General features: G+C 32.2%; 4 protein-coding genes and 1 pseudogene across 4 annotated transcripts; 2 read left to right on the top strand and 3 right to left on the bottom strand.

The window, feature by feature from the left end:
• Positions 1 to 469: 469 nt before the first annotated feature.
• On the bottom strand, positions 470 to 1,869 carry LOC11434144 (calmodulin-like protein 11). The gene is made up of 4 exons (XM_003590514.4): positions 1,653 to 1,869; positions 1,358 to 1,515; positions 920 to 997; positions 470 to 768 (listed from the first exon to the last, which is right to left on the bottom strand). The coding sequence occupies exons 1-4, from the start codon at positions 1,726 to 1,728 to the stop codon at positions 634 to 636; spliced, it is 447 nt and encodes a 148-aa protein (XP_003590562.2). The 5' UTR covers positions 1,729 to 1,869; the 3' UTR covers positions 470 to 633.
• Positions 1,870 to 4,608: 2,739 nt separating this feature from the next.
• LOC11435086 (flotillin-like protein 1) lies at positions 4,609 to 6,178 on the top strand (annotated as a pseudogene).
• A 1,058-nt stretch (positions 6,179 to 7,236) lies between these two features.
• On the bottom strand, positions 7,237 to 9,731 carry LOC11421332 (equilibrative nucleotide transporter 3). The gene is given in 6 exon segments (XM_039827562.1): positions 7,237 to 7,924; positions 8,142 to 8,463; positions 8,626 to 8,731; positions 8,818 to 8,961; positions 9,034 to 9,210; positions 9,588 to 9,731. Coding segments are annotated over 6 exon segments (1,176 nt in total). The 3' UTR covers positions 7,237 to 7,641.
• Positions 9,732 to 12,704: 2,973 nt separating this feature from the next.
• On the bottom strand, positions 12,705 to 16,167 carry LOC11429739 (2-methyl-6-phytyl-1,4-hydroquinone methyltransferase, chloroplastic). The gene is made up of 4 exons (XM_003590510.4): positions 16,007 to 16,167; positions 15,292 to 15,881; positions 14,374 to 14,680; positions 12,705 to 13,011 (listed from the first exon to the last, which is right to left on the bottom strand). The coding sequence occupies exons 2-4, from the start codon at positions 15,870 to 15,872 to the stop codon at positions 12,856 to 12,858; spliced, it is 1,044 nt and encodes a 347-aa protein (XP_003590558.1). The 5' UTR covers positions 15,873 to 15,881; positions 16,007 to 16,167; the 3' UTR covers positions 12,705 to 12,855.
• A 3,962-nt stretch (positions 16,168 to 20,129) lies between these two features.
• Positions 20,130 to 23,595, top strand: LOC11433274 (guanine nucleotide-binding protein subunit gamma 2). The gene is made up of 4 exons (XM_003590508.4): positions 20,130 to 20,629; positions 22,484 to 22,536; positions 22,782 to 22,826; positions 22,912 to 23,595. The coding sequence occupies exons 1-4, from the start codon at positions 20,483 to 20,485 to the stop codon at positions 22,994 to 22,996; spliced, it is 330 nt and encodes a 109-aa protein (XP_003590556.1). The 5' UTR covers positions 20,130 to 20,482; the 3' UTR covers positions 22,997 to 23,595.
• Positions 23,596 to 27,506: the final 3,911 nt, after the last annotated feature.

Below are 27,506 nucleotides of genomic sequence, written 5' to 3'. Positions count from 1 at the left end.
CTCTAATTTTTGCTCTCCCATAGAGACGATCTCTCTAATCATAAAGGTATATCATTCTTGATCAATCACATTGAAAATATATGTTATAATTATGATTTGGTTATTCTATTAAAATTGGGGACCCAATCAATCTAAAAAAAAATAATAAAAATAAAATTATGGAACAGTTTTGGTATATATTTACACCAGATTATTTGATATAACAAACATAAGGCACATGCTAAGACCATGGAGCCAAGCTTTTGACGACTAAAATAGTCAACATCATTATGTTATTTTAAGGGTTAATAGGTCTTTATCTCCTATAATATAGGTCATTTCTGGTTTTTCCCTCTGTAAAATTTTTATTTTGATTCACCCCCTGTAAAATATTTTTGTTTTGATTTACCTCCCTAATAGGCCAAACAAAAACCAATTTAATTTTTTTTCAAGAAATTTTCATTTTTTGTTTGGCCTATTAAGGGGATAAATCAAAATAAAAATATTTTACGGGGGTGAATCAAAATAAAAGATTTACAGGAAAAAAACCAAAAATTACTTATATTACAAGGAGTAAAGATCTATTAACCCTTATTTTATATACATAGTAGAATAGTTTACAAAAAATGTCAATGGAAACCCAATGAAAGGAGATCAATTCAGCATCATAAATTTAACAAATTCTTCATAGCTAACTCTACCATCTCCATCCAAATCTGCCTCTCTAATCATTTGTTCAACTTCTTCATCCGTGAGCCTCTCTCCCAATTTCATCATCACGTGTCTTAGCTATAAAATCATAAAAATGGAAGTGTTACTTTTTAATCATATGATGATTATTAATTTAATTTATATTGATTGGTTCACAAGCAATAGTGAAAATAATGTGAGTGAGCATCATGTTATTTTAAATTGATCATGTAGGGCATGTTGTTGTTACCTCAGTAGCTGATATGTATCCATCGTTGTTGCTGTCAAATACTTTGAATGAGTCTTTTAGCTCCTCAGTCAAATACTCCTATTAAAATTGAAAATCAACATTTTATACATATACTATTTTCTAAGTGTAAGTAATATTTTAAAAATCGAAATGGAGATTGAACTAGTGAAATCTGAATCATAGTTCAATTGTTTCAATCCATGTTTAATTGAATGATAAATAAATAAATAAATACTTTTAAAAAAATGCAAAAAAATAAAATAAAAATTAGTTCAACCAATCCACTTCTTTCAAACTAAGGCATGATCGAAATCAACCAAAGTGGTGAAGTGGTTGGTTCTCGGTTCAACCGTTTGAATCGGTTGGTTTGATCTGATTTTTAAAACATTTGGTGTAAGCAATGAATGAAACATGTAAATTTATCGTACAGTTTTTTACCTTCATTTTAATTTCTATAATATGCAAGAACTTTTCAAAATCTACCCTGCCATTTCCATCAATATCGGTTTTTCTAATCATTTCTTGAATTTCTTCTTTTGTTAGATTTCCCTCTAATGCTTTGATAATTGTTATCAATTCATCAACAGTTATGAATCCTAAAAATCAGAAAAAACAAAATAAAAAAATTAGCACCTCAAAGTCAATTAAGGAAGGGTGGTGGATATTGGAATTGAAATAATAATGAACATTTATGTTATAAGTCATTTTGAGATTAAGGATCAAAAGATCACACCATCAGAGTCCTTGTCAATGAGGCAGAATGCTTCCCAGAATTCAGCAATCTGATCTTTTGTCAATTTGTGTGACATTATTTGCTGCTACAATTTCAAATGAATTAATGAAAGGTTTATAATAGTACAAAAAGGTTATTTTCTAATGTAAGGGTGTGAGAACAAAATTAATGTGTTATGATGTAGTCTTATATGAGTCTTGCATCATTTTGCTTTTATAGATGTGTGTGGGTTGGAATAGTCAATACACGTTTGATGGGGAATTTCCAATTCAAAAGGCAACAATTTTTCCAGAAGTATCTACTATTGAAGGTAAGAACTTTTCAATGTAGTTTTTCTCTTGTATTAAAAATGTCACACTCCTCAGTCTTTAATCTTATTAATAAAAAAGGAAAGTTGAATGGAACTGTTCATATATTCATTTCTTGCTAGGTGGGATCCCATCATTAAAGAAAAATCGCAAATTTTATGGTACACCCAAAATATATTTGAGTGTAACGGTACACTCACTCTTTAAATTAATAGTTAAAAGAGTTATTTTTTGAAAATAAAAAGATTATTTTTTTATCATTTATAATTATAATAACTAAATCTTATTCATCAAAAGTATCAACAAAATAAAATTAATTTTTTTGAATTTTTATCATTCATAATTGAGAACATTGATTATTTTTTACTATAATATGCAAAAAAAAATTACTATAATTCTTATAAACAATGAAAATGATGTTTTTTCTAATAAAATAATGTTCTATAAAATATAAATAATAACAAATAGTTATTTATTACATAAAAAATTATCGTTAATTTATAAAATTATGAAGCAGGAGTACCAGTACACCTCATTTTGTAAGTGTACGGTAGAAGTTCCCATTACTTACAACTATAAATTCAACACGTTTAGACACACACATATTAATCAATGTTTTTAATCTAAAAAACAATCTCTTTCGACTCTTTTGGGTTGATTTTTTCTCTTTCAAAAAATGTCCTCACTTTTCAATACAAACAACACATGTAGTAACAAGTAGATAACAATAAATTTAAATATTAAAATAAAAGTGTAACAAACACAAATATCCAGTTTTTTCCTTTATCATTTAAAAATTGTAACAAATTATATGAGTGTATATATACTTTCGTTATTCCAATTATACTCTCAAACAACAAAAAAAATTCTATAACAAAGACTGTTGTTAGTGTCATTAAAAACTTAAGAATTTAGATTATATTTCTTTGGTATATTATTGGTTTTATTGAAATAGATAATCATGGTTAGTTTGATTTGTTATAATTTGAAAGCTAAAAACATTTTATATTTTTACCTTTAATCAAAATAAGATTTCATAAAAATACAACATTTATAATTTTTAAACGTTAACGTAATAAAATAAAAAAGTGAAAAGGACACGTGAGTGTCTTTTGGCTGGTATACATAATATAATACAGACAAAGTTATTATGCATAAGCCATTTCCTTATGCACCATGCATAAACACTTCACAACCATCAGATTTGATCGCACTCTCACAATCTGATCGCACACACGCATAAACTCATCGTAGCTCCGACGTCGACATGATTCTCACCCTTGCTCGCCGCTCCGACGTGATTTATCCGGCCAGGTTCACGACATTACTTCTTTGTCGTTCTTCTCTCACACTGCATTACTTCCACCGATTTTGTCTCATCTCGGTTTTCACGAGCTTGCAACCGCCGCTCCATCGCTCTCCGACGCTGCAACCACCACTTCCCCTGCTTGGACCGGTCCTTTCACTATTTTCGCTCCCTCTGATGCTTCGCTTCGCACTTGCTTTTCTTGCTCTGTTCCGAATCTCCTCCGTGAACACATCGTTCCAGGTATATTCACCATCGAATATCTCCGGCGACTTGCTTTTGGCACCAAGATTGAGACTCTCAGTCCCGGCCGTTGCGTAACCGTCACTTCCGAGTCGATTCATCCGAACAACACTTCCGGTTTCGTAACTTTCACGTGAAATTCTTTTTCCGGCGGTTCTGTTTCCAATTTTACCGGCGAAGCTAATCGTACCTTTATAGAGTACTGATTTCCGGCGGTTCTGTTTTCAATTGCACCCTGTTGGATCAAAGAAAATCATTAAGTACATCTAATGGTTTTGGAGTACAACTCACATAAACCATTTCCACAGAAAAATGGTTTTGGAGTCCAACTCACAGAAACCATTTCCACTGCAAAATGGTTAATGGGCTGAGATTTATGCAGGGTGCATAAGGATTCTTTATGCATGATAACCGCACCCATATAATACTAGAGAAAAGACGAGCACTCACGTGCATGTCTTTCCGCTCTTTTTATTGCACTAACATTTGAAAATTATTAACGATGTTCTTTTTATGAAGTTTTGATTTGGATTAAAATTAAAAATATAAATGTTTGTTGCTTTCAAGTTATAACAAACCAAACTAATCTTTGTCAAAAAAATAAAATAAACCAAACTAATTATGATTATTTGTTTTAATGACACCAACAACAATCTTTATTATAGAAAAAGTTGTTTAAATGTATAATTGAGATAATGAAAAAGTAAGTATAAATATACTCATCTAATTTGTTATATTTTTTAAATGATAAATGACATATATATTTATGTGTTTGTTACATTTTTTTAATATTTAAATTTATTCTTATTTATTATTTATCTGTATTCAAAATTTAGGGCATTTTTTGAGTTTTTCTTTAATATACATACAGCGTAGATAAGTTTACATATAATTTTAGTTTTTTCAAGGGTAGTTACGTATAACGGTTACGCACGAATATATGCGGTTCTTTCTCAACAAAAAACAAGAAAACTGATGCTATTTTCCTCCCAGTTTCCTTCATCGCATAACAAACTCTCTCTCTCTCTATATATATATATATAAACATAAACCCTAACACCTTAGGCCATAAGAAATAACACACTCACGTTCAGAAGTGTTTTGTTTCGATTTTCTTTTCTAGTTTACGATAATCAAATCAAAATCAACAATGTACAGGGTAGCAAAAGCATCCGAGTATCTGGTGATAACCGGAGCCGGAATCGAAGACATCAAACTTGCAAAGAAATCATGGATTTTCCCTGGTCAATCTTGCACCGTTTTCGACCTCTCTCCGGTGAACTACACCTTCGAAGTTCAAGCCATGAGTGCCGAAAAACTGCCTTTCGTTCTTCCCGCTGTCTTCACAATTGGTCCTCGTGTTGACGATCAGGAAAGCCTCCTCAAATACGCTAAACTGATTTCCCCTCATGATAAACTCTCGAATCACGTTAAGGAACTCGTTCAAGGAATCATCGAAGGTGAGACACGTGTCCTCGCTGCTTCGATGACCATGGAAGAAGTTTTCAGAGGAACAAAAGAGTTTAAACAAGAAATATTCAAGAAAGTTCAACTCGAACTAAACCAATTTGGGTTATTGATTTACAATGCGAATGTTAAGCAATTGGTGGATGTGCCTGGTCATGAATATTTCTCCTATTTAGGGCAAAAGACGCAAATGGAAGCAGCGAATCAAGCTAGGGTTGATGTGTCAGAAGCTAAGATGAAAGGTGAAGTTGGCTCAAAATCTAGGGAAGGACAAACACTGCAGAATGCAGCAAAAATTGACGCGGAGACGAAAATTATTGCTATGCAGAGGGCTGGAGAGAGTGACAAGGAGGGATTTAGAGTTAGGACTGAAGTGAAGGTTTTTGAGAATCAAAGAGAGGCTGAAGTGGCTGAGGCTAATTCAAAGAGAGGCTGAAGTGGTCGAGGCTGCTAAAGCTGTGGCTCTAAGGGAAGCTGAGTTGCAGGGTGAGGTTGAGAGGATGAATGCTTTGACTACTACTGAGAAGCTTAAAGCTGATTTACTTAGCAAAGCTAGTGTTGAGTATGAAACCAAGGTTAGTCCATGCAAATATAACTCCTTCAATTTCATTTATTAATTATTATTATTATTCAATTTGTTTTACTAGCAACAAGATTAAGTACTGGTTGAAATTCTGTATGGTTTACTTTAGGTACAAGAGGCTAACTGGGAATTATACAGGAAACAAAAAGAAGCAGAAGCAATTCTGTATGAGAAGAAGGCAGAGGCAGAAGCACAGAAAGCATTGTCAGATGCAACATTTTATGCGCGCAAGCAAGCAGCCGAAGCGGAGCTATATGCAAAGAAAAAAGAGGCAGAGGGGATTGTGACACTTGGGAATGCTCAAGGAGTGTATGTAAGTACACTTCTCAATGCACTTGGAAACGACTACACAGCTCTAAGGGATTACTTGATGATAAATGGTGGCATGTTTCAAGAGATGGCTAAGATTAATGCTGAGGCGGTACGTGGACTTGAACCTAAGATTAGTATTTGGACTAATGGAGGTGACAATGGAGGCGAAGGTTCTATGGGTATGAAAGAGGTTGCTGGTGTTTACAAGATGTTGCCACCTTTGTTTAAGACTGTCCATGAGCAAACAGGCATGTTGCCTCCTGCTTGGATAGGAACCTTATCAGACAAAAGCTCTTAATTAGGAGGATGCAAGTATTAGGTTTATAGTAGTTTAGTAATTTAGTAGTTTAAGTTCAAAATCTTATATTATATGCTAATTTAATTTACAATTTTATATGCTAATTGGTATTTTATGAATGGAACGTTTGCAATAAAAACTAAAATCATGAGAAGGACCGACTAACATTACATTGTTTTTTCTTATTTGGTTTGTTATAAATTGAAAGCAACAAACATTTATATTTTTAGTTTTAATCAAAATCAAAATTTCATAAAAAAAAAAACACCGTTCACCATTTTCAAACGTTAGCGTAATAAAAATAGTGGAAAGACACAGACAACGCTAATGAAAATAATAATAATAACAATAGATTAATTTGTCTATTTCTACCTTTTTTTCTATTTATGTGTGGGGCTAAATCATTTTAATTTGTGGTTGTGACCACATAAACATTTGCTTCATCGATCATTAATTGGGTGCATCAAGTTTAATGTTATGTAATTGTTTTGAATTAAAAAAGTTTGGTGATATATGTGACTCTGAAAAAGTGGATGCATGACATGTTTGCGATGTGAGGAACACTTATTTGGTCAATGAGATTGAATTATTTCAATAACATTCCTAAATACACAAAATGAATTAAGAACAAGCTACAATTGAATAAAATGAAGTAGCACGTTTGCATTCAAAAGTACTAAACAAATTACATGGTTCAAGCAGTTACATATAGGGTTATCTACATGACCTAACCCTAGAAAATTAGCTACCCATGCTATCCTAAACACAAAAAAAAAGGGTATGTAAATAAATTCATGAAAGATGAGCATCGTTGGTCAATTCCTCATCTAGGATGCCTTCGATCGCTAGTAGCCTTCCTATATTGCAATTTACATTCTTCTCCTCATCTACGCATGTTTCTCAAGTAAGGTGCAACCTCTCTTTTATAGGCGAACTATTTCCAATATTTCTAAAACAGTTAGTGTGTGATGCACACATCCTTTCGAGTGTCGCGTCTTGGACAATAGCTGACTCCTTCAATTTTCCATCTAACTGTGCAACCTGTGGCTCAGAGCACGCATCACGCTTCTCTTAATAGTTATCTCATTTGTATTTCTTCATCCTTTATCCCATTCGCCTCACCAAAACATCCCCAATAATTATACTCCAAGAAATCACTTTGATAATTTTGTAAAAAAGTATAGTACAACCACATAGTTGTCTGATTTGGATGAATTGACATGTTCCTATGCCCTTGTGCTTCAATTTATTCTTCCATTGTCCCTTTTCTAATCAATTTATTCTTCCATTGTGCCTTGCAGAGATTGCAAGGGCCTAATGGATTAGACAATGCTAAAGTGCTAAATGATATGATTCCAAACGAGTGTTAATGTGGTAATAGCGCCCTTTTTATTTGGTGTACAAAGCTAAAACAAAAGAGGAAAAGAAAAACAAAAGAAACAGGAAAAAAAATAGAAAAAAAAAAAAAAGAGCTACACTCTCAAATAAAAAGCTCCAGCTGCATCACTGCGAAGAAGATTCAAAAGATCCGTTGGAGGAGACTCGTGACAAAGAAACTCAAAGAAAGATGTCAACATTATCATCCAACCTTGAGTGCCATACTTTGCAGCGAAATAAAATGCTGGTATAAGTACAAATCGGGCACAGACGGAACCAGTGATCAACTTTCTCGACTCCATCTTCAGGCTTTTAATCAATGGAACGTATCTTCCAACAAGGTCCCATGCATTATACATAGCAATTAACACGAGCATACCTGCAAAATATATGTCTTATGTTTATCACTTTGGTCCAAAAAAATTACTAACGAAAAATACAACAAGAGATGTTTTAGCAGTTTTGATACGGTTTGTGACTATAGTGAATCCAACACACACATTTAGGGATCAAAATGTTTATTTAGTTGAAGTAAAGAGAACCAAGAATAAAGGATGAAAGGTTCCAAGTAGATAAACCATGTTGTTAATGAACTTACCAGGTGCCTAAACTGTGTTTTCCGGTATCTTCTGATAAAAATCCAGGGTATATAGCTAATGTCAGGATATATATCAGAAACAAATCAAGTGCATAATCTTTGTTTTCCCATAACAATCGCTTCATTCCTTTGCGCTCAAATTGCTTTGATTCTCCGGTGGCCTGGATGCCAACTACAGCAAGATCAGCTGTGACAGTTTTGGATCCTTCTGATGCCGCTTTTGAACGATAGTACTTCACAATTGGTAATTTAGGAAACATAAATGCGTAGAGAACAGTGCAAAGAAGTTCAAAGAGTATTGATATGGCAAAGAACATAACTGCATGGACAGTATAATTACAAATTATCAGTATAGGAATTACTTCAACAATCATAATGAATTTGCATTTTTCAAAGTTATTCCTGCCAAATTTAACAGACTACAATAGAGACTAAAACAAGACCTATGCTTCTATGCTAAGCATTAGAGTGTTGAACTTACTCGCTCCTTTGCGAAGACCGTCCTTAGAATTTTCAAATATTGCTTTTGTGATTAACCTCAAAACAGATGTTAGTGCACCTGAGGCTGCTTCCCCTGCAAGAAAAGACTGCAACAAAGAAAAACCAATTAAAATTTTGCATATATTGAAGGAAAATTTTGAACCTTATAGTAAATTCCATTGGTGATGCTGACCTGCATGAAATCTGGATGCATTAAGGATATATCTCCAATCATTCCTCCTTGTGCAAGAGCATCTGCTATTCCAAAAACACCGCTAACTATGCATATACCAATGAAAGTTCCAAGCCCTCCTTTTCCAGATGTTGCTAAATCCAACTAAGGCAAATAAATAAGAAAAATAAAATCAAAAAACAAATGCATATTCTAGAGGAGTCAAAGTTTACAAACAAATGAACATGATTTGCATAAAATTAACACAGCCATCGAGCTCAAGAAAAAGAGTGTATATCCGGATAGATTCCGCTTCCTTGTATTGAGTTTTGCCTCGTGGTAAGCAAGTATTGCCATTGTTCCAAAAGCAAATGGTTGGTATACAAGAGTAAGCACCCTAGAGGGATGATAATTCTGGACAAAGAGGAAATGAAATTAAAAAACTTCAATTCAAATTTCAAAAGCAATCATGTGATATAAGATAATTATATAACACATTATTAACAACTTTCACAAGATATGAGGGCTAGTTATAATGTGCACTGATGTAACAATCTAGAATGTTGGTTAACTATACAATCTTGAGATTTTCCAGAAAATTTCTGAATTTGTGATAGGCACTTTAGGGTTCTTTTACATACTTGTATTATGTGAAACAATATCTGATTAGTCCTTGGATTAATCCTTCTAGGGCTGAATACCGAGTTTCCAAAACAAAAAAATACAACACAATTGAAAAAATGTATCAGATACATCAACTGCAAAAATGTATTAGAAAATAGATAAATTACCGGAAACAGAATAAGATAGTAATCTATTATTCTGAGCATACTGCTCCAAGTGAAAAGAACCCCATTGCCAAGAATCCAGCAAACCACCATTGCAGCAAATTTTCCCTGCCAATGCCAAAAAATTTAAATGATGAAATCATTCATGTTTAGATAAAGTATTAAATAATAATTAAATTACTAATTAGCAGTTTATTATATATTACCTGAAGTAATTTATTAACACCAAAACAACCATAGAAAATAACAATAAAAGAAAGATCAAGTTATAACAATAAAAGAAGAATGATCTGACTTAGTAAAGAAGTTATAAAACAAGATATTTTATTATGTAAAGAAGTTATAAAACAAGATATTTGATTATAAACCTAGACAGAGAAAAGAACAAGTTTACAAATGACAAACATGTAAAAATATAGGGTTTTAAAATCCACCAAAAATAGTGAAAACTCACTGAAATATTGTTGAATGAATAAAAACAGCACCTGTGGCTACAATTAAGTGTTTAAATACTAAGCAAACTCTAATATGCCGAAAATCCAAAACAAAAATAAAATAGAAAGTATTAAAATTGGTTTGAAATTATAATACTAATGAAACCCTCCTACATCAGCCCCTTCCACCTCTGAAGAACTCGACTTCGAGTTCTCGTTCTGATAATGAGCTTCATCTGCAAGATATTCATAGATGGTTGCTACATTGAAAATTTTAACTCTCTAACGTTTATCAACAACATTGCCCATCGGAAAATTTCCTAGGATCTCTACTTATTCTGGAATTGACACTTTAAATTTAAATGACATTTTTGTAGGACATATTAAGAAATATGTTACATATATCACAAAAAAATATATTAAAAATATTGTTTTTTGTTGCAGTAAATGAAGGTAAAATGATTTCAATCATTTAACTAAGTTTTGTGTATTTTGATATTTATTTTTATGATATTGTCACAAATTTGACAAATTTTACACATCGACGTAATTTGACTTTATTAAATGCAACCGCTAGTTGAAACTATGTGTCATAATTAAGGCATTGATATTTCAAGTTTGGGTATTCCCACAACATGGGGTGCGGAGTAACCATTCTTGAATTAAGAATTTCGTATGCATACCATTGAGTTGAATCAAAGAATGGAAAACAAAAATGTACTACTACCATTTTGACTTAGGTTTGGACATCTTACATATGCACCTCTTTAATATGTTAGAAATTGAGAGCCTACCTCTGAGCTTGGTTTGAATAACTTACCAATGAAATAAAACAATTTTGCAAGGTATATCTTCTTGGTGGCATTTAACATGCACAACCATGCACAAATTTATTTCTACCTTTAGATTAAATAGGTGTACAGTGGTCTATCTACATCATATCTTTATTTCACTTTATCTTCAACCTTATTATCATCATCAACCTCATGAGAGACCAACCACCAATCACTTTAATATGGAAACATCCATTTTATGAATAACAACAATAAAAGATTGGACACTCAACATAGATCTAGAACACATAATTTTTCTTTCTTCTTTAATCAATCGCCTCATTCATATGAAAATTGGTATTCAATCGGAGCTTGTTTTCACAAATTATTACTTGATTCACCAATTATTTTTTAAATTTTCTTAATAATTTGTGAACATGACATCACACGACGAGACACTAGTTGCATAACATGATAGCTTTGCAATGAACTGGTTAACAGTGGGAAAGAAAGACATTTATTTGGGTTCTCAATGATGTATGTAAATTTTTAATGAGATAATAATAGACAAAAAATATTGCTACTTCGAAAAAAGTAATAGTCAAGAAAATGCTATAATGTTGGAAGTCCGTGATAACATTCTATGCTCCTTTCATGTTTGATAACCGTTCATTGAAGTAACTTATATCACGTGATTGACTCAAAGATAGTCATTAAAATACCGTGGGAGAAATAATAGACTCGTGAATCCATCATCTCCTTTTTATAAAATTTGTTACATAATGTGAGAGAAGATTTCAATCTCATTCATTCATTTTAAATAAGACAAATAATAAGAAAGCAACCAATAGAACAACAATATAAGAACAAAAAATAAAAGAGGAGGGAATAAGAAAACAAGCGGAAAAATTGAAAGAAAGAAACAAAAAAATAAAGGACTTGGAGCCCTTAGACACCGCCGGCATGGTCCACTGCCACGCCATGCAAACTACTCTCATCCAATTGCTACCTTTTGAGCCAGTCCACCCATGGCCATCACTGCACTGCACTGCCATGAACCGTTCTTCCAACTCCCGAGTGGAGATTTGGTCGTGAACAAAATGCATCGGTTGCGTAAATCTGGAAGAGTGGTGGAAGAAGAGAAAAGAAAAAGTTGAAAAGTAGAAAACACAACTGTTTGAAGATGAGATTGACGGATGCTCTTTTGACCGCTATTTCTGATCTTTATCCTAAACAACTTTCAAATGTTTTTTTCTTGAAGAACTTTCGAATGTTATCTCCTGAAACACCTTTAAAAACACAATATAATTTGAGAGTAATGTTTTGAACGGTTTGCGTATTTGTGGTGACTAAAAGAGCAACCATCGATGAGATTAAACATTATTTCCTCCTCATGTTTTGTTGTCACAGGAGAGAATCCACTTCCATATAAATAAATGTAGACTACTGTTTACTGTGTCCCACCCGATTATACTTAATTCTCACCTCTAACTATGGGGTTTGTTTGATCTGGTAAATATTTTTTGCCATTTATTTTCCAATTTTCATCGCAAATCTGCATCTCATTTTTATTATGTTTCATGCTTTCAAATATTTGTATAGAAAACAGTGAAGTAATATTTTTACTGTTTTCTTTACATAAAAATAGAAACAAAATGAAGACAAGATATTAGTTTTATATTCAGAAGCGATTTCATAACATTTTAACCAAACATTCTTGGACGCCTTATTTGAGGAAATCAATTTTGTTAATCGTACCAACAACTGAAAATGTTAACTTCCACTTCACCTGTCTTAACAGCAATATAACCAATGAGCAGAACAAAATAACAAGTGGATTTCTAAAATAAGGTTTTATTAGACATTTCCAGGGATAAAATTAGCATGACCTGTAAAAACCTTGCAGAAAAAAATGAAAAACTGATCTCAACGAGGTAAAGAAACTAACCATTATGAAATTTGCTAAAATATTTCTCAACCGCATATGTAATAATCTTACACTTGATAAAACGTTGAAAAAAAGACACTGATAGTATCAAAACGTTCACTGTCTACAAATCTCTCTCAGATTGGCTGATCTTTGGGAACAATTTGATCTTTGAGCCACATGTAAATAGGAATCAATACATACCATGAAGCTGCTAGGATGCCCAAAGCAAAACGCAGTAAGAAGACTAAAGGATTTACAGGCTTTTCAACATCTTCTTCCTTTGGACCAAGCTGCAGCAAATTGCAGAATTTATAACTCAATCAGCATATTTAATATTGTGAAGCAATGATAAGAAAATATATTTCTGCACTGCAGTTTTGCCAATGCAGGGAGGTAATAAGTGTGTTCTTTGACTAAAGTTAATATATGCAAAAAAACCTCAAATCCTATAGCTTTGTTAAGCTGAATATAGACATTTTGCTTTAGGCATAAGTGCACAACAGCCTGACTAGTACTCTTATACCCATGTCTGTTAACATTGAAGGCTATTGTCATCCATAGTGTTTTTCATGACTCCATGCTACTTACACTTCCAAGACATAAGGATGACAATTGGTAGGGTTTGAGTAGAATACTATAGTATTCGTCCCCATGCCCGCAATTGAAAATAAAATTAAAAAACATACCTGGACCCATATCTACATGGATAACAACTTCAATACCCATACTTGTTGGGTACTAAACTACTTACACTTGCAAGTATCGGCTATCCGCATTTTAACAATAATAAATCAAATGTCAACAAAATAACGTTGTAACTCATTTAAATCAATAAACCATTTTCTTTACCATGTCTAAGAAGTAGGAACTAGTTTTCCTCAAGCTTAAATATCAAATATGATCATTTCAATGGAAGTTTCCACACGTAATATGGTTAAACTTTTCCTTGTTTTGCGTTAAAAATGATTGTTTTTTAATACACACACACACACTACAAAAAGGTTTATGAATATATAAAACAAATTACTAGTAAGAGCAACACACAAACATCCATAGTCATTTCATGTAAAAAGCAGTAACCATATAGGGCATAAACACTAGCATCCATAGTCATTTCATGTAAAAAGCAGTAACCATGTAGATAAAGGGGCTTAATTATGAAATGTCAAACAATCAAACAAAAAAAACATTTACAGGATTTTAAAAGAACTGCTTGTAGATGAACAAAATATCTTTAATGTATGAATAATATATAGAAAAAGGATGTAACTCTTAAAGGATGGAATAGGTTCTCAAATGTGCTCAAGTACTCCGGGAAAAAAGGGGATTTACAGCAAAAATAACTCAAGTTCCTAAAATGTTGCAAGTAGACACATCTAATCTAAAAGGATATGAATTTTAGCTTTAAATTTGAAATAGTCATCAGTATGAGGGTGTTCACACTGCTAAGTGCTAACTCCCACCGTAAAGCATATACTGTTTTATGGTCAGTAAGTCATAACATGGTAGGAATCAGGATGTCCTTGAAAAAACAGACACACCAGGACACCATAAGGAGAAACAACCTTATACAGAATACCTTTGATTTGATTAAGCATAAAACAAGGGCAAAATCGACAACAATATAATTAAGAAGCTAAGATGACAAATACCTGCAAAGGAGAATCCCCAGATGCAGGCTTAACACCAGTCACCGAACAACCCATAATCAAGCCATGACGGCGAACACCACGATACCATTTTGGGCCAATCCTTTTTAGCTGGACATCCTTAAACCCTGCCTTCGTAAACCACTCGATATACTCTTCTTCTTTAGGGAAAAGCATCCAAACATCTGCGAAGAAACGCGACAACCAAAATGTCGGGTAGACAGGACCAATTAAACATGCTTTTCCCCCAAACTTCAAAACCCTGTATGCTTCCTTGATGCCACGCTGTGGATCCGGCCAGTATTCAATACTGAGAAACAAAAACATATCATTATCACCCCTCTTTCAAAGCAATCTACTTTATAATCTATATAAACTTGAACAACAATAACATCGACATTGCAACTAAAGTATGCAAATACACCTCTTTCAAAGGAAGCTACTTCCAATCACACACACACACACACACACTTGAGCAGCAAAAACAAGATCGCAACAAAGGCAGGCAAATACAAAAAATAATAAGACACTGTTTGGATAAATAGCTTAATTTGCAGCTTATAGCATAAGCATTTATCATGATAAGTACATATATAGCTATTTCTACAACAAAAGATAAAATAAAGTTAAATTGATTTCATATAAGCTATAAGCTGTCTTCATAATCTGTCTTGGAGAGCTTATGAAAATAAGCTGAAAACAGCTTATGAACATGTCATGAGTTGTTTTGATAAGTTCTCCCAAACAGTCTCACAAGTGCTTATGCCAGTAAATAAGCTCAAATAAGCCATGCGTATAGTGATGACATTACTTAAGGCATCATTACTTAACAACATGCAAATGCAATTTTATAGAAATTAAACATGCATCATTATTTAAAGGCATATGAAACAGCATGGATATGTGAAGACATCGATATACCTTCCAGCGGACACATATCTATCAGCATAATCAGTTCGAAAGGGTAAATCTTCAGCATCCCCTTCAACAATTTTACAATCCTTAAGCGGCTCCTTTTCCTTAGCTTTAGCAAGCTGATGAGGTGACTGATCAAGAATAGTCACATTCTTAGCATCGACATGCTTAACAATACCCAATGTAGTGAAACCAGTACCACCACCAACATCAACAACAATCATATTCCTATCAGTAAGTTCAGCTGGTTCAAGAGCTTCATCTCTCATATCTTCAGTCCAATGACCAGGGTTTATAACATGGTCATACACAATTGAAAGAAACCTATAAAACCAAAATGCTTCTTTTTTGTGTTGTATAAACCTAGGTTGTGAACTTGGTCTTGAAGATGATACACTAGAACTAGAACGTACTACAATGTTTCTCTTCAAATTGGAAACCCTAATTTTAGCATTGATACTTGTTTTTGGGGAAATTAAGCTCTTACCATTGAAATCTGAACCTGATAAACCAAACCCATTTCCATTTTGGGTTTTGCAATTCAAAAATGTAAGCTTTCCAGTTCCACTGAGCATTAGCGAAGCCATTGAATTAATCTACAAAATCAACAAAGAAATTAAATTCTGAAGTGAATTTTTCACATTACAATGAGATTGTTATTGAATTGAAAACTGAATTTGAGTTGAAAGGAATGGGAAATTTAGCAGAGAATGGAGGTTACCGAGTAGTGGTAGAGAGAGAGTGAGGATGAGAGAGAAACACGTAGCAGAAGATTGAAACGAAGGTGGAAATGTCGTTTTGAGTGTTATGTGTGTCGCTCACAAAAATTTCGATTTCGATTTCATTTCATTTCTCGCCACATACTCAAAACTTGATTTTCTGATGATTATGATATTTCTTTGTCTCTAGATTAATTTCACACAAAAAAATAAAAACAATGTCGGTCCAATTTTTTTTTAAAGAGGTCTTTAGAGCATCTTCAATGAAAGAACTAATCTTGATTGCTTAAATTACTTTTTATGGGTTTAAATTGCCACATTGCATTTAAGCAATCTTAATAAGTTTTACTCTATGATAACTACAATAAGCAACTCATATTTAATCCCATAAATTTATGTTTTTTTATCTTCACTTAATTTTGATTCAATTTAAATTTTAATTCATTTACTTTTTTTTCGAAAGAATTTTAATTCATTTACTTTATTAATAGGTAAAAAAATCATAAATATCACAAAAATTAAATAAATGATACGTACATTAAAAAGAATTGAATAAATTAATTTTTTATAACAAACAAAAACGACCAGCAATAAATATAAACGAGAAATGCATAATGAGGTAGGATTGGTGATTATATTGGGAGGGATCCATTGCACAAAATGATGTTAGTTTGAGTATTATTTGATTCATATCATATCTATACATAAGTGAAAAAATACCTGTTAGTCTTGTGGTAAAAAAACTATCTGTTGGTTTTATGGCTTTCAACACAATTAATTTTTTTTTTTTTTTGAGAGATTCAACACAATTAATTACCATGTACCAATTTCATCTTCTTTTTTTTTAATCAACCATGTTCCAATTTCTATCCGTTGGTAAAAATTCAATCCATCCACTCAGTTAATTTCTATGAAATAAATACAAATTAATTATCCTACCAACTCCCCAAACCATTCATTCTTCCTTCTAAAATCTCAGTTATATTCTTTCTTTCTCATAAAAATTGATCCCACATGCAATCCATCAATTAATAAAGATTCAATTTTTATTATACTTTATTGATTTTTATTTTTATGTTTTTTGGGGATAAATTGTTGTTTTGATTTTAAGTTTTTTTTTTCTGAATGATTTGAGTTTGATTTATTTGGGACTGTATTTTTCTTGTTAATTTTTTATAATTGATTCTGAATTTTTTTCCCTATCTAATTCATTCATATTTGCAATAAAATAAGACTTTTTATTGTTAAGTTCCCTAACATGAAGGTGCCTTCTTGAAGATACATCCCTTATTTTTAAGCAACTTTCAATGGCAAACTAAATTAAGGCACGAAACTTAAGGAAATAAGAACTCATAAGTCATTAGGTACCAACATTGGAGATGCCCTTACGAAGGTATTCTTTTGTTCTTGAAGGAATTGAGTTTTTTTTTAAGGAGAAGAAATCGAGTTTGTGAATGAAATGTATGATTTCATTACTCATGTTTAATTCATGAGACCGAGAGAAAATTAATTGTTTGTTCTTTATCTAATATTAAAAATTATTTTTAATATATAATTATGATACATTAAACGTGTTTTTATCTTTTCTTTAATTAATAAAACATGCATTCAACAATATTCGATAAGTTTTTAGAATGGTTTTTATTTGTATCGAGCAATTGAGCTTAAATGGTTAATGAACTACACAATAGATAAATTGTTTGGAGATCATGACTTTGATTTCAAGGGTGGAAGAATTCTTGGTCGAACTTTAATTACTTCGCAGCCACATTTCTTGGTCTCTTTCTCCTGAGAACAGGTGGATTAACACTAAACAAAAAAACTAGTATTTGTTACAAATGCTAATATACACAGAGGTTGAACTGGGTCGGACGAGGGGTAAGTAAACATATATACTTTTTGGTACGAAGTACCGGACCGACCCTGGTTGAAGGAGTAAGTCTTATACAACAAACAAGTTTGTCGACAACATGAATAGTTAACATTCATACTCAACACATATTGAAAAGAAGCGAACCTTGATGACACTGCAATGTCAAAGAAAATAATCAATTTAAGAAACTTGGCAAGCATGCATGTCACTGAAAGTTACCATTTCTTTTATTTATTGGTTTATTGATGTGTTTAGCCCTTACAATTAGGCGGCATTTAAAAATTCGTCCCTGTAATTGCTAATCCTGGCATTTTAACCCTGCAATTATTAATCATTTAAAATTTCGTCCCTCTCCCCACTTAATCACTGCCACGCCCATGAAATTCCAAATTTACCCCTGGATTTCCAATTCTTTCTTCAATATTTTGTCCTCTTCTTAAGGGCAAAATTGGAATTTCATGTGTGACAGTGATTGCCACGTCATCAAATTAGTGACGTGGCAGTGATTAATTTGGTCCAAGGACCAAATTTTAAACGATTAACAATTGCAGGGTTAAAATGCCAGAATTAACAATTACAGGAACGAATTTTTAAATGCCGCCTAATTGCAAGGGCTAAACACATCAATAAACCTTATTTATTTTATAAATAGGGGTCTTGGCTCTTGGGGCATTATAACAATAGTTGCTTAATGCGTTTGTAAAACAATCATAGATTATTACAGATGATTAACTATGTTATTTTTCTTTTCGTAGTTTAAATTTCAAGTTATTTACGTTTTCTGCACTTTAATTTTATTTCACATTTACATTTCATGCACTTTTAAATTTCTACAAATTTACTTTCAAGTCCTTTACTTTTTATACATTTCACGATATTACTTTTTTCAAAACATGAAACTCCAAGTTCATTGTACTAATGAATTCAATTTTTTACACTAAAACACATACACACACAAAAGAGTCCCTTCTTCAGGTATTCAAAGAAAACATTGACATTGTTAACTCTATGAAGTTCGGATACTCCAAAACGGAAATGTACATGTACCGTATACACATGGATACCGATACTTTACGGATACTCGCGGATACATATCCACGAACTATCGGAATTAATTATTTTAATTTTTAATAAATATTTTATCGGATACTTATGTGATACTCCACAGATACACAAGGATACTTCTAAGATACTTCACAGACACGTATCCTAGAAAAAGATGAGGAGTAAAAAAGTGAGACAATGTTGTAAAAATTTATTATAGGTGTATATGACTCAATTTTAGATATGCATCAATAGAATTGTTTCTCGATGAAACAGTTAAAATTATACTTATGTTGGATGATCGTAACGAGAGATGTGATTCAGTTAATCAACATTAGAGATGTGATTCTTTTAATGATGTTTCTCTCAATATCCCAACATATGAAAATGTAATATGGTTTATAAGAAAACTTTCAAAACAAATTATTTTGACAACATGTATTATTTTTTAAAAATTGTAACTTTTATAATAATACAATAATGAAGAGTAATCAATGTTAATTTTCTTCAAGTATTTTACATACATATAAGTTTTATTATAAATTTTTGTTAACGTATCATAACCGTATTGTATCTTAAATTTTAAAAAATTCGCGTATCTGCGTACCTGTATCGTATCATACTCGCACTTGTATCTGTATCGAGGCTTCATAACTTCATATGCGAACAGCAAGACAACATATATACTGACTCAGTAACTCGTTCGTAATTGAACACATATCTTGGTCTTTTACATGCTATCATCGAAATATGTGATCTACACTTCTTTTTTTTTGAAAGAATATGTGATCTACACTTTGAAAATGTGGAATTCTTACTTAATTGAGAAATAGTCCTGGATGCCGTCCGTATATAAAGGACGCTATCAATTTTGAATATATTTTATTAGAATGTAAGCATAGTTTTGCTTTTCAATTTACAAATTCTCAAGTTAAATTTAATTAAAAACAAACAAACAAGATCGCTCATATATTTTTAACTAGAAATAGCCATATTTTTAGCTAAACGTACCAAAAGTTGTAATTCATTTATGCTCATTAATGAAATATGGTTACAAAAATATGTTTATTTATTAATATAAAACAGTAATTAATTAATTAATATTTGATTGATTTGATAGTTAATTTAAAAATGAAAAATAGGAAACAAAGTGATTGAAATAATTAAGAATTAAGCACCGGTGTCATGTCCATATCCAACTTTGCTGTCTTGCTCTTTTGAATTTACAAAGAAAATAAAAATAACAAGCCTCTCACTAACACTAACACCTTGATATAATTTGATTTTCAACTTGAAATTGAAATCGAATAAGTGCGCACCGCAGCGTTGTAGGGCAAAAGTAGAAATCAAAAAAGTTCCTTTTTGAAGAATAATAAAAATTCTGTGAGTCAAGTAAAGAAAAGACCCTCCTTTTTTCTTTCTTTTCTTCCTAATTTCTATGCACAAGTAAAACGGTAATGCTGCTGCAATAGTTTTCAGATCTGTGTGATATTAAGTAAAAAGGGGGGGTGTATTTTAGTGGATGAAAAGTGTTGGAAGTTTATCGTATATTTAGTGTGTTATGGCGTCTGAAACGGCGTCGTCTGCGGATGAAGAAAAAGAAACCCTTGTTGTTTCTGTTTCAGCTGATGGTGCTACTGATAAAAGAGGAAAGCATCGTATTCTTGCTGAATTGAAGCGTCTTCAACAAGATACCAAATTTCTTCAGGTTTGTTACTTAGTTACCTTCATCATTTTCCTTTTTTGAATTATGTATAATGTATAACTAAAGGGTGTAGATCTTGGTAAATTAGTTTCACGGTTTCAAAGATTTTAGATTTAGAGTGAAGACCTATGAAGCACCGTCCGATAGAGACACGCCCTACACCGTTAATAATTTGAGAAAATTTCATAATTCAATTCAATGTAATTATATGTGTTGGTGTCCTGTCAGACACCGACACGATGTATATTCGACATCGGGACACGCCTAATTTGAGGAGTGTGTATGCTTCATAGGTGAAGACCCAGTTTGGTCTTTACCGCGGTACAATTTATTTCCTGGTAAAAATAATACTCTTTAACATCTTTACCATAGACCAAATACATGAGTTATTGAATGAATATAAGAAGCTAATTGTTTTTTATAAAAAGGACCGGAGGGAACTATTACTAGTCCTTAACATTTTCAAATTGGAGTAAAATTAGTTCTTTGTTATAATGAGCCGACGACTAATTTGTCATTTGTAGAAAACTGTTAGGACTTAATTTGGGGTTTTCTTTGTAAGAGATTAGATGGGGTCGCGGGAATATTGTGAGGAACCAAAATGGGTCTTTACTCTAGATTTTATATGCTGTTTCTTGTTTCTAGGGTGTGTAATTTTCTACTTAGTATGGCACATTTTAATGCCACATAAATTTGTTGCTCTATTTGTGACGAAAAATTTATACAAGAAAAATAAGAATGCATAAAAGTAGTAGATTTGACCAATGAGGTTATGACTGACCATATATAGAGGAATAGTTGTATTTCTGTGTTTTTTGTCAACCTTTTCTCGTAACAATAAGCATTTTCCTTTGAATTTTTTATCTTTAATTCTCTACATTATGTGGACTGTTAGTTGTTTTGTATTGCTAAATTACAAAACAATGTGGGATTATGAAGTTGAGAAGATTAACCCAATTTTGATGCATGATTGATGTGTTCGTGTTATGTAAAAAAACACTCTTGTGTTTTCACTTTATAGCTTAAGCTTATACTGGAATGTTGGTTAACGGTCACAGAATCAAAGCTTTTTCTGCTGATGCGTGGTCTAAAGTTTGATTTTGCTGTCATTATCGCGATATTGAAGTTGATCTGATAATTGGTTTGGTTCATTTATAGCATGTGTATCTTCAGAGTAGATATGCATATTTCCTTCCAAAGTATATATGGGAAGTTGAAACCGGCGTTGTCATATACAGGCCTTAGTATATATGGGAAGTTGAAACCGGCATTGTCATGTACAGGCCGTAATATACAGGCCGTATCAGTGCTTTAGCGCTATAGTATAGCAGAATTTTGATAAAACGCCGCTGTTCCTGATACCCGATTTAGTACAATGTGTTGTCAAGTAGTGGTTAGCATTGCAGCATAGTAGAATTTGAATAATCTGCTATTTACTGCAATTTGCGATAGACAGCACTAGTTGAAACACATCTTGAACCATATGGTCTGTTCGTGCTAGAAGTTTTGGCGAAAGCTGTCATATAGGAGAGCAAAATTCAAAATAAACTTAACTTATAGCGGACTAAAATTTGTGTCACGTGTCTTTCTGGTTTCCTGGCAAAGATTAATGTGGTTCAGCCATTTAGTTTCCATACATTTTTTCTTTTTTATTCTCGTCATAGATGTGAATTAAGCAAGCGGTTATGTTGTTTGACTTTTCTAATTGCTTAAATCAATGTTAGGGCATTTTGCAAAGTTGGGTGTATTCTCGTATTGTAAGCCTATAATTAGCTTCTGTTAAAAGTTGGTTGTCTCTATTGTTGTATTCCTGCATTTGTTAGTTGGTAATCATTTTCTTTTCCTGAATGTATTCAGGAAGAATTGGACGAGCTTGAGAAAACAGAAAATGTGTCGGCTATATGCAAGGAGTAAGTACTGACTGAACAGTTGTTTCTCTCTTACTTGAAAGATATTAGAAAATCATGATATATAGTTCAAGAGAGAATTTTTAGTTGTGTTAGTTAGAACATCTGATATAGATAATACTTGTTGGATTGGCCCATTGACCCTTTTCCTAGTTTTTTTCTTAGAGTTGTTAAAATGCTTATCTCATTATTAGTATTGTGCTACAATATGCTATAAGTCTTAAACAATTTTACTTGGCATTGCGCAGATTGCTACAAAACATGGATAGTAGACCTGATCCACTAATCCCAGAGTAATTTCTCTTACCTACATCTTTACTCTATATTCTTTCTTGATTGTGAGTTTAGAGAGTAATCATCAGTTTTCTCTGATAACAGAGTTCATGGACCTGTAAACCTCTTATGGGATAGATGGTTTGAAGGGCCTCAGGATCCGCAAGCATGTAGATGTTGGATACTTTGATGTGAAGCTGTATGTTAATTGCATTGCTAATAGAATGTGAATGTTACTGCACAAAAGTGACTATGGAACTGAAGAAAATGCTTGATGGCATTTTATACTACTACACACACTAATTCTTTAATGGCTTCATGCTTCATGTTGTGTTACATCAGAATAGATTGTGCATCAAATACTGTCTATCTGTAAACACATTGATTTACTGCATTCAATTAGAATATCATTATTTGTGCTTATGTAGTGTCTATGAAATTTGAAGCCAACCTAGAGATTATGGCTATTGGTGGTAACTGTTATTACGCCTGTGTGGATATGTTTATCAGCATCCGGCCCTTAAGGAAGTAGCTTTAGAAAGGACTGGTAATGGTTTGATATGCTATTAACTAAACCCAGGGGGAGAATGAGATTTTCTACCAGACCTGGTAAGGCTTGGGAAAGCAAAGAACACTCATTATCTCTCATTTCACTAGAACTTTATGATAGATCTTGTAATCTTGTTGCTTTCGGAGCTTTATTTTTTTTTAGTGTTCCATTTAACAAGCCTCCTATGTAGTTTTTCTTTTATTTTTTTAGCTTTCCTTCTCTATCACTCATGCTCAAAATTGTTTCCAGGTGTATCTTTAAATAGCTCATGTTAATATTGTCCAAGACATACTTGAAGCTAAGGCTTTTTTTCTATCAGTAGGTTTTTTTTTTTTTTGGTCGAAATATCGGTAGGTTTGGATGGCTAAATGTATGTGTTAGTATATATATTTGAGATTTTAATTTTTTTGAAAGAAAACTATAATAAATGATCATATAACATTTCAATTACACTTTATTCATTTTCATCAACATTTTATAACTTTAAACTTTAATTTAGGAAAGAAAAACAACTCTCATCTTCAAAATTATTCATCTAAGCATACCCGAAAGTGAATAATATCAATCATTGATGAATAAAAAAAATATCCAATACATGTTTTGAAATATCAAACATTGAGATTCTCACTTTTATCTCTTCTCACTTTTGAGGGATCAAGTCCATGCGGCTGCACTAATGCTTGATGCATGTTTGGAGACACAATGGTTTTTATGAAATCATGGTCCCGCCATTATTTTATTGAAGCTTTGGAGTATAGCTTCTGTAAGATTATGGTAGTTGATGGCAATTTTGTCAAATTCACCGTAAATTAAAACAAGCACTTAGTAATATAATTAAAGGGTAAGTGCCATTAGGAAAGGACAATGAAACGGAATGGAAGGTAAACAAATTCAACTGGGCCTAAAAATCAGTCTATTCATTGACGAACTGAGTAGGGATCTGGGCTAAAACAGATTTAAAAGTTGCTCTTTAAGCACCTAACAATTGCTTACATGCACCTAAAACACTCCACGGTAGTTAGTTATCATTCAAGCGTTTTTTAAATTGGTTAACCTTTATAAAAAGTGATGAACTATAGTTAACCATCGTTATTCAAGGAACTATAAGTTAGTACGGTTCGAGTTGTTGTTTTAGTTGTTTGTACGCAATTGCTAGGTGCCTAAAGAGCAACCTCAATCAGATTTTGTTTGTGTGCTACTTTGTGATACAAGGGCTGACAATGATTTTGGGCAAATATAATTGTCCCGACATTTTCATCAGAGAGAGCAACCACCGTGCGTGTGTGTATAATTTCCATGGTACAATTGTTGCATACATGTATGATTTATCTTTTGCTACATTTGTTATTATGTTTGTACTGAATTCATGTATGCTATATAAACACAGTAATAGTAATATTTTTACGGCAAAGAGATCTTAATAAGATGCATTTCACTTCATTGTCAGAGCAGGACAATGTATATGTTTGTGTTACGGCCAATGCACGTTTTGGTCCCAAAATATTTCCTTGTCTATAAAATATCATACAGAATCATTTTTTTAACGTTCTCAAATGTAAAATTTCCACAATAAATTGTAGAAAAAATGCCTTGAATAATCATTTAAAATAAAGTTCATGTTTCTTGAAGTCTCAAATCTCAAGTATCTAAAGTGCACCTCACCTGCATGTAAGGGTAATAGAGAAATGAATAAAGTGATAGTGGCCGGCAAAGCAGCCACCTAGATAGCATTCAAATCAGCCCATATAAATCCAAATTTTTACTCCCTTTTCTACAAGGATTAGTTGTAGTCTTCTAGTTTTGAAATCAATAATTTAACTTTGATGATCATGCCAGCTCAATTTTAGTAAGTATGTTAACAATTTAGTGAAAAAGTTAATAAATAATACCAATTAGAGTCCTATAATGATATCTTAAGATGTCATTGCTAATACAAACAACTTGGTTATGCTACTAGCTACATTATGTGCCACTAGCAAATATTTTTAGCAGTGAGGCCTTGGCCCCTCAAGGTTTAGGTACAAATGGACTTATTGTAAATGTGTTCAATACCAATTTGAAAATTGTTTTTCCCATTTCACACAAAACTAAGAAACACCATGAAATGATAAGTTTAACCTTAAATTCTATCGGTAGTTAACTATCATCGGTTAAAATTCAACGGCAGTTAACTGTCGTTGGGGTTAAACTTATTATTTCATAGTGTTTTTTAGATTTGTTTGAAGTGGGAAAAAAAATTTTGTTATATTATAGTTTGTATGTCTTTCTTTGTACTTTACATCTTGTGCCACAAAAATCAAACACACGCACATATGAGAATTAATTAGACCTCATTTGGTATAAGAAATGTGACATTTAAAAATACCATTCCATTGTAGTCGTTAGCACCTTTATCTTGATTAAAGGACAATACCAATTAATTAAAAATAATACCAATTAGAGTCCTATAGACGCAAGCATATCAAATGACACTTATTGCAAATGTAATCAATACCAATTTTGTTATATCATAGTTTGTAGGTTTTTCTTTGTAATTATGTTCTTGTACCAAACACAAAAATATGATAATAAATTATATCTCATTTGGTAGTAAAAATGTGTCATCTAAAAGTATCTGCATGTGAGTGCAGCTTAAATGATAGTAGGATGTAAGAATATTTGATATATGTTGCGTTATGAGGCAAGCATAAGAGATCATCACACTCTACTTTGAGTAATTGAACACCAAATCTTTATCAAAAACCTTTACACAATTAACTATATCAGTCCCCTCAAATCTCAATTATACGTTATTCAACACCCATCTGATATGGGAGTCTTATTCACACATGACGTATCAACAATATGCTAGGGCGCATATTCAAATCCGCAATCCCCCACTTCTATGCACTTTAAGTATGTGAGTTTTGCTGCTAGACTCTTTAATAACAAGAAAAGTATCATTCCTTCAAAATTGAATTCTCCACAACTGCGGTATTATGTTGCAGCTTAAGAAACTGTTAGGTTCATAGGAATGAGGATCCAGATTCTATAACTATAGTAAGATAATAAAATATGTATGGGAAGCTTCAATTCATGATTATTATTGATTATAATCTTTGTATGGGTGGGTATGGACTATGGAGTGAGCATGAAGCATGATTCCATATTTTGAATCCTCCAATGAAGTGGCCCAATAACAAGTTGATAAAGAGAGTGAGTGTTAGCATGTGAGAAGGACTAATATCGATGATAAAGGGCACTGTATTTGGCCACACCAATTGAAACGAGTCCCAAGCAAAATAAAATTGAGATTTTGGTACAAAAAGAACCGTTAAACATCATTTTCTTTTCCTTTCCCATGTCCCTTTCACTTTGTCCTCCTCTTCAGCTTTATAAACTAATCCATGTTCAGAGTTTTTTATTTTATATGTATGCATATATAGACATAGTATACATTATTTTAATTCACCAACTGCTTAGAACAATGTGCAAAACTATAACTAAGCCTCAGTTAATTAGTAATATAACATTCATGTTATTATTGTCTAGTAGTTGCCTTTCGTTTAAGGAAAACTACTATAGTAAACACAGGCCGAGGTATGTTTAGATTAGAGATATTTTTATATTGCATTGCAAGTAGTTAATATTATTAAACCAAATTCCATTCCATTTCTAGCTTGATTAATACCTAAACCCTATATGTATAATTCGTAGCAGGAGACTGTCCTCTATTTGTGTTGCATTTTATTTCTTTCATGTATTGGTTGAATCAATATCCCACTCAACAACTAGACCTATTGTTAAAAATCCTGGTTGGATACATATAAAATAATGATTAATGCTACAAGTTGTAGCTATTTTATTTTTTTGGTGAATTAAAATAATGCTACAAAATAATGATAATATGTAGCTATTGGTGAATTAAAATAATGAGTTAACTATCCTGGATGCATATATGCTACAAGTTTCTTATATTCATGCTACACATTTTTTTGGTGAATTATATTAATGCTACAAGTTGTAGCTATTTTATTTTTTTGACAAAATTATAGCTATTTTATTGAAAATTATTATAATGTTTTTTTTGTACGATACAATTATAATAATGTTATTGATTTACTATAATTACATGATTTTGATTTGCCAGTTCTCACTTTTTTTTTTTTTT

This window comes from Medicago truncatula, chromosome 1 (genome assembly GCF_003473485.1).
Source record: "Medicago truncatula cultivar Jemalong A17 chromosome 1, MtrunA17r5.0-ANR, whole genome shotgun sequence".
In the NCBI taxonomy this organism is placed as follows: domain Eukaryota; kingdom Viridiplantae; phylum Streptophyta; class Magnoliopsida; order Fabales; family Fabaceae; genus Medicago; species Medicago truncatula.
The sequence above is the reverse complement of the archived record's forward strand: the minus strand, read 5'-3'. Positions and strand labels throughout refer to the sequence as shown.

Excerpts from the sequence above, each read along its gene's own strand:
- LOC11429739 (XM_003590510.4), bottom strand. The coding sequence starts at position 15,872 with ATGGCTTCGCTAATGCTCAGTGGAACTGGAAAGCTTACATTTTTGAAT. Across the intron at positions 14,681-15,291 it reads AGATATGTGTCCGCTGGAAG|TATTGAATACTGGCCGGATC; the intron begins GTATATCGATGT and ends TTTGTTTCTCAG. Across the intron at positions 13,012-14,373 it reads CTGGGGATTCTCCTTTGCAG|CTTGGTCCAAAGGAAGAAGA; the intron begins GTATTTGTCATC and ends AATTTGCTGCAG.
- LOC11433274 (XM_003590508.4), top strand. The coding sequence starts at position 20,483 with ATGGCGTCTGAAACGGCGTCGTCTGCGGATGAAGAAAAAGAAACCCTT. Across the intron at positions 20,630-22,483 it reads AAGATACCAAATTTCTTCAG|GAAGAATTGGACGAGCTTGA; the intron begins GTTTGTTACTTA and ends GAATGTATTCAG. Across the intron at positions 22,827-22,911 it reads CCTGATCCACTAATCCCAGA|AGTTCATGGACCTGTAAACC; the intron begins GTAATTTCTCTT and ends CTCTGATAACAG.
- LOC11434144 (XM_003590514.4), bottom strand. The coding sequence starts at position 1,728 with ATGTCACACAAATTGACAAAAGATCAGATTGCTGAATTCTGGGAAGCA. Across the intron at positions 1,516-1,652 it reads CATTGACAAGGACTCTGATG|GATTCATAACTGTTGATGAA; the intron begins GTGTGATCTTTT and ends TCTGATTTTTAG. Across the intron at positions 998-1,357 it reads TTATAGAAATTAAAATGAAG|GAGTATTTGACTGAGGAGCT; the intron begins GTAAAAAACTGT and ends CAATTTTAATAG.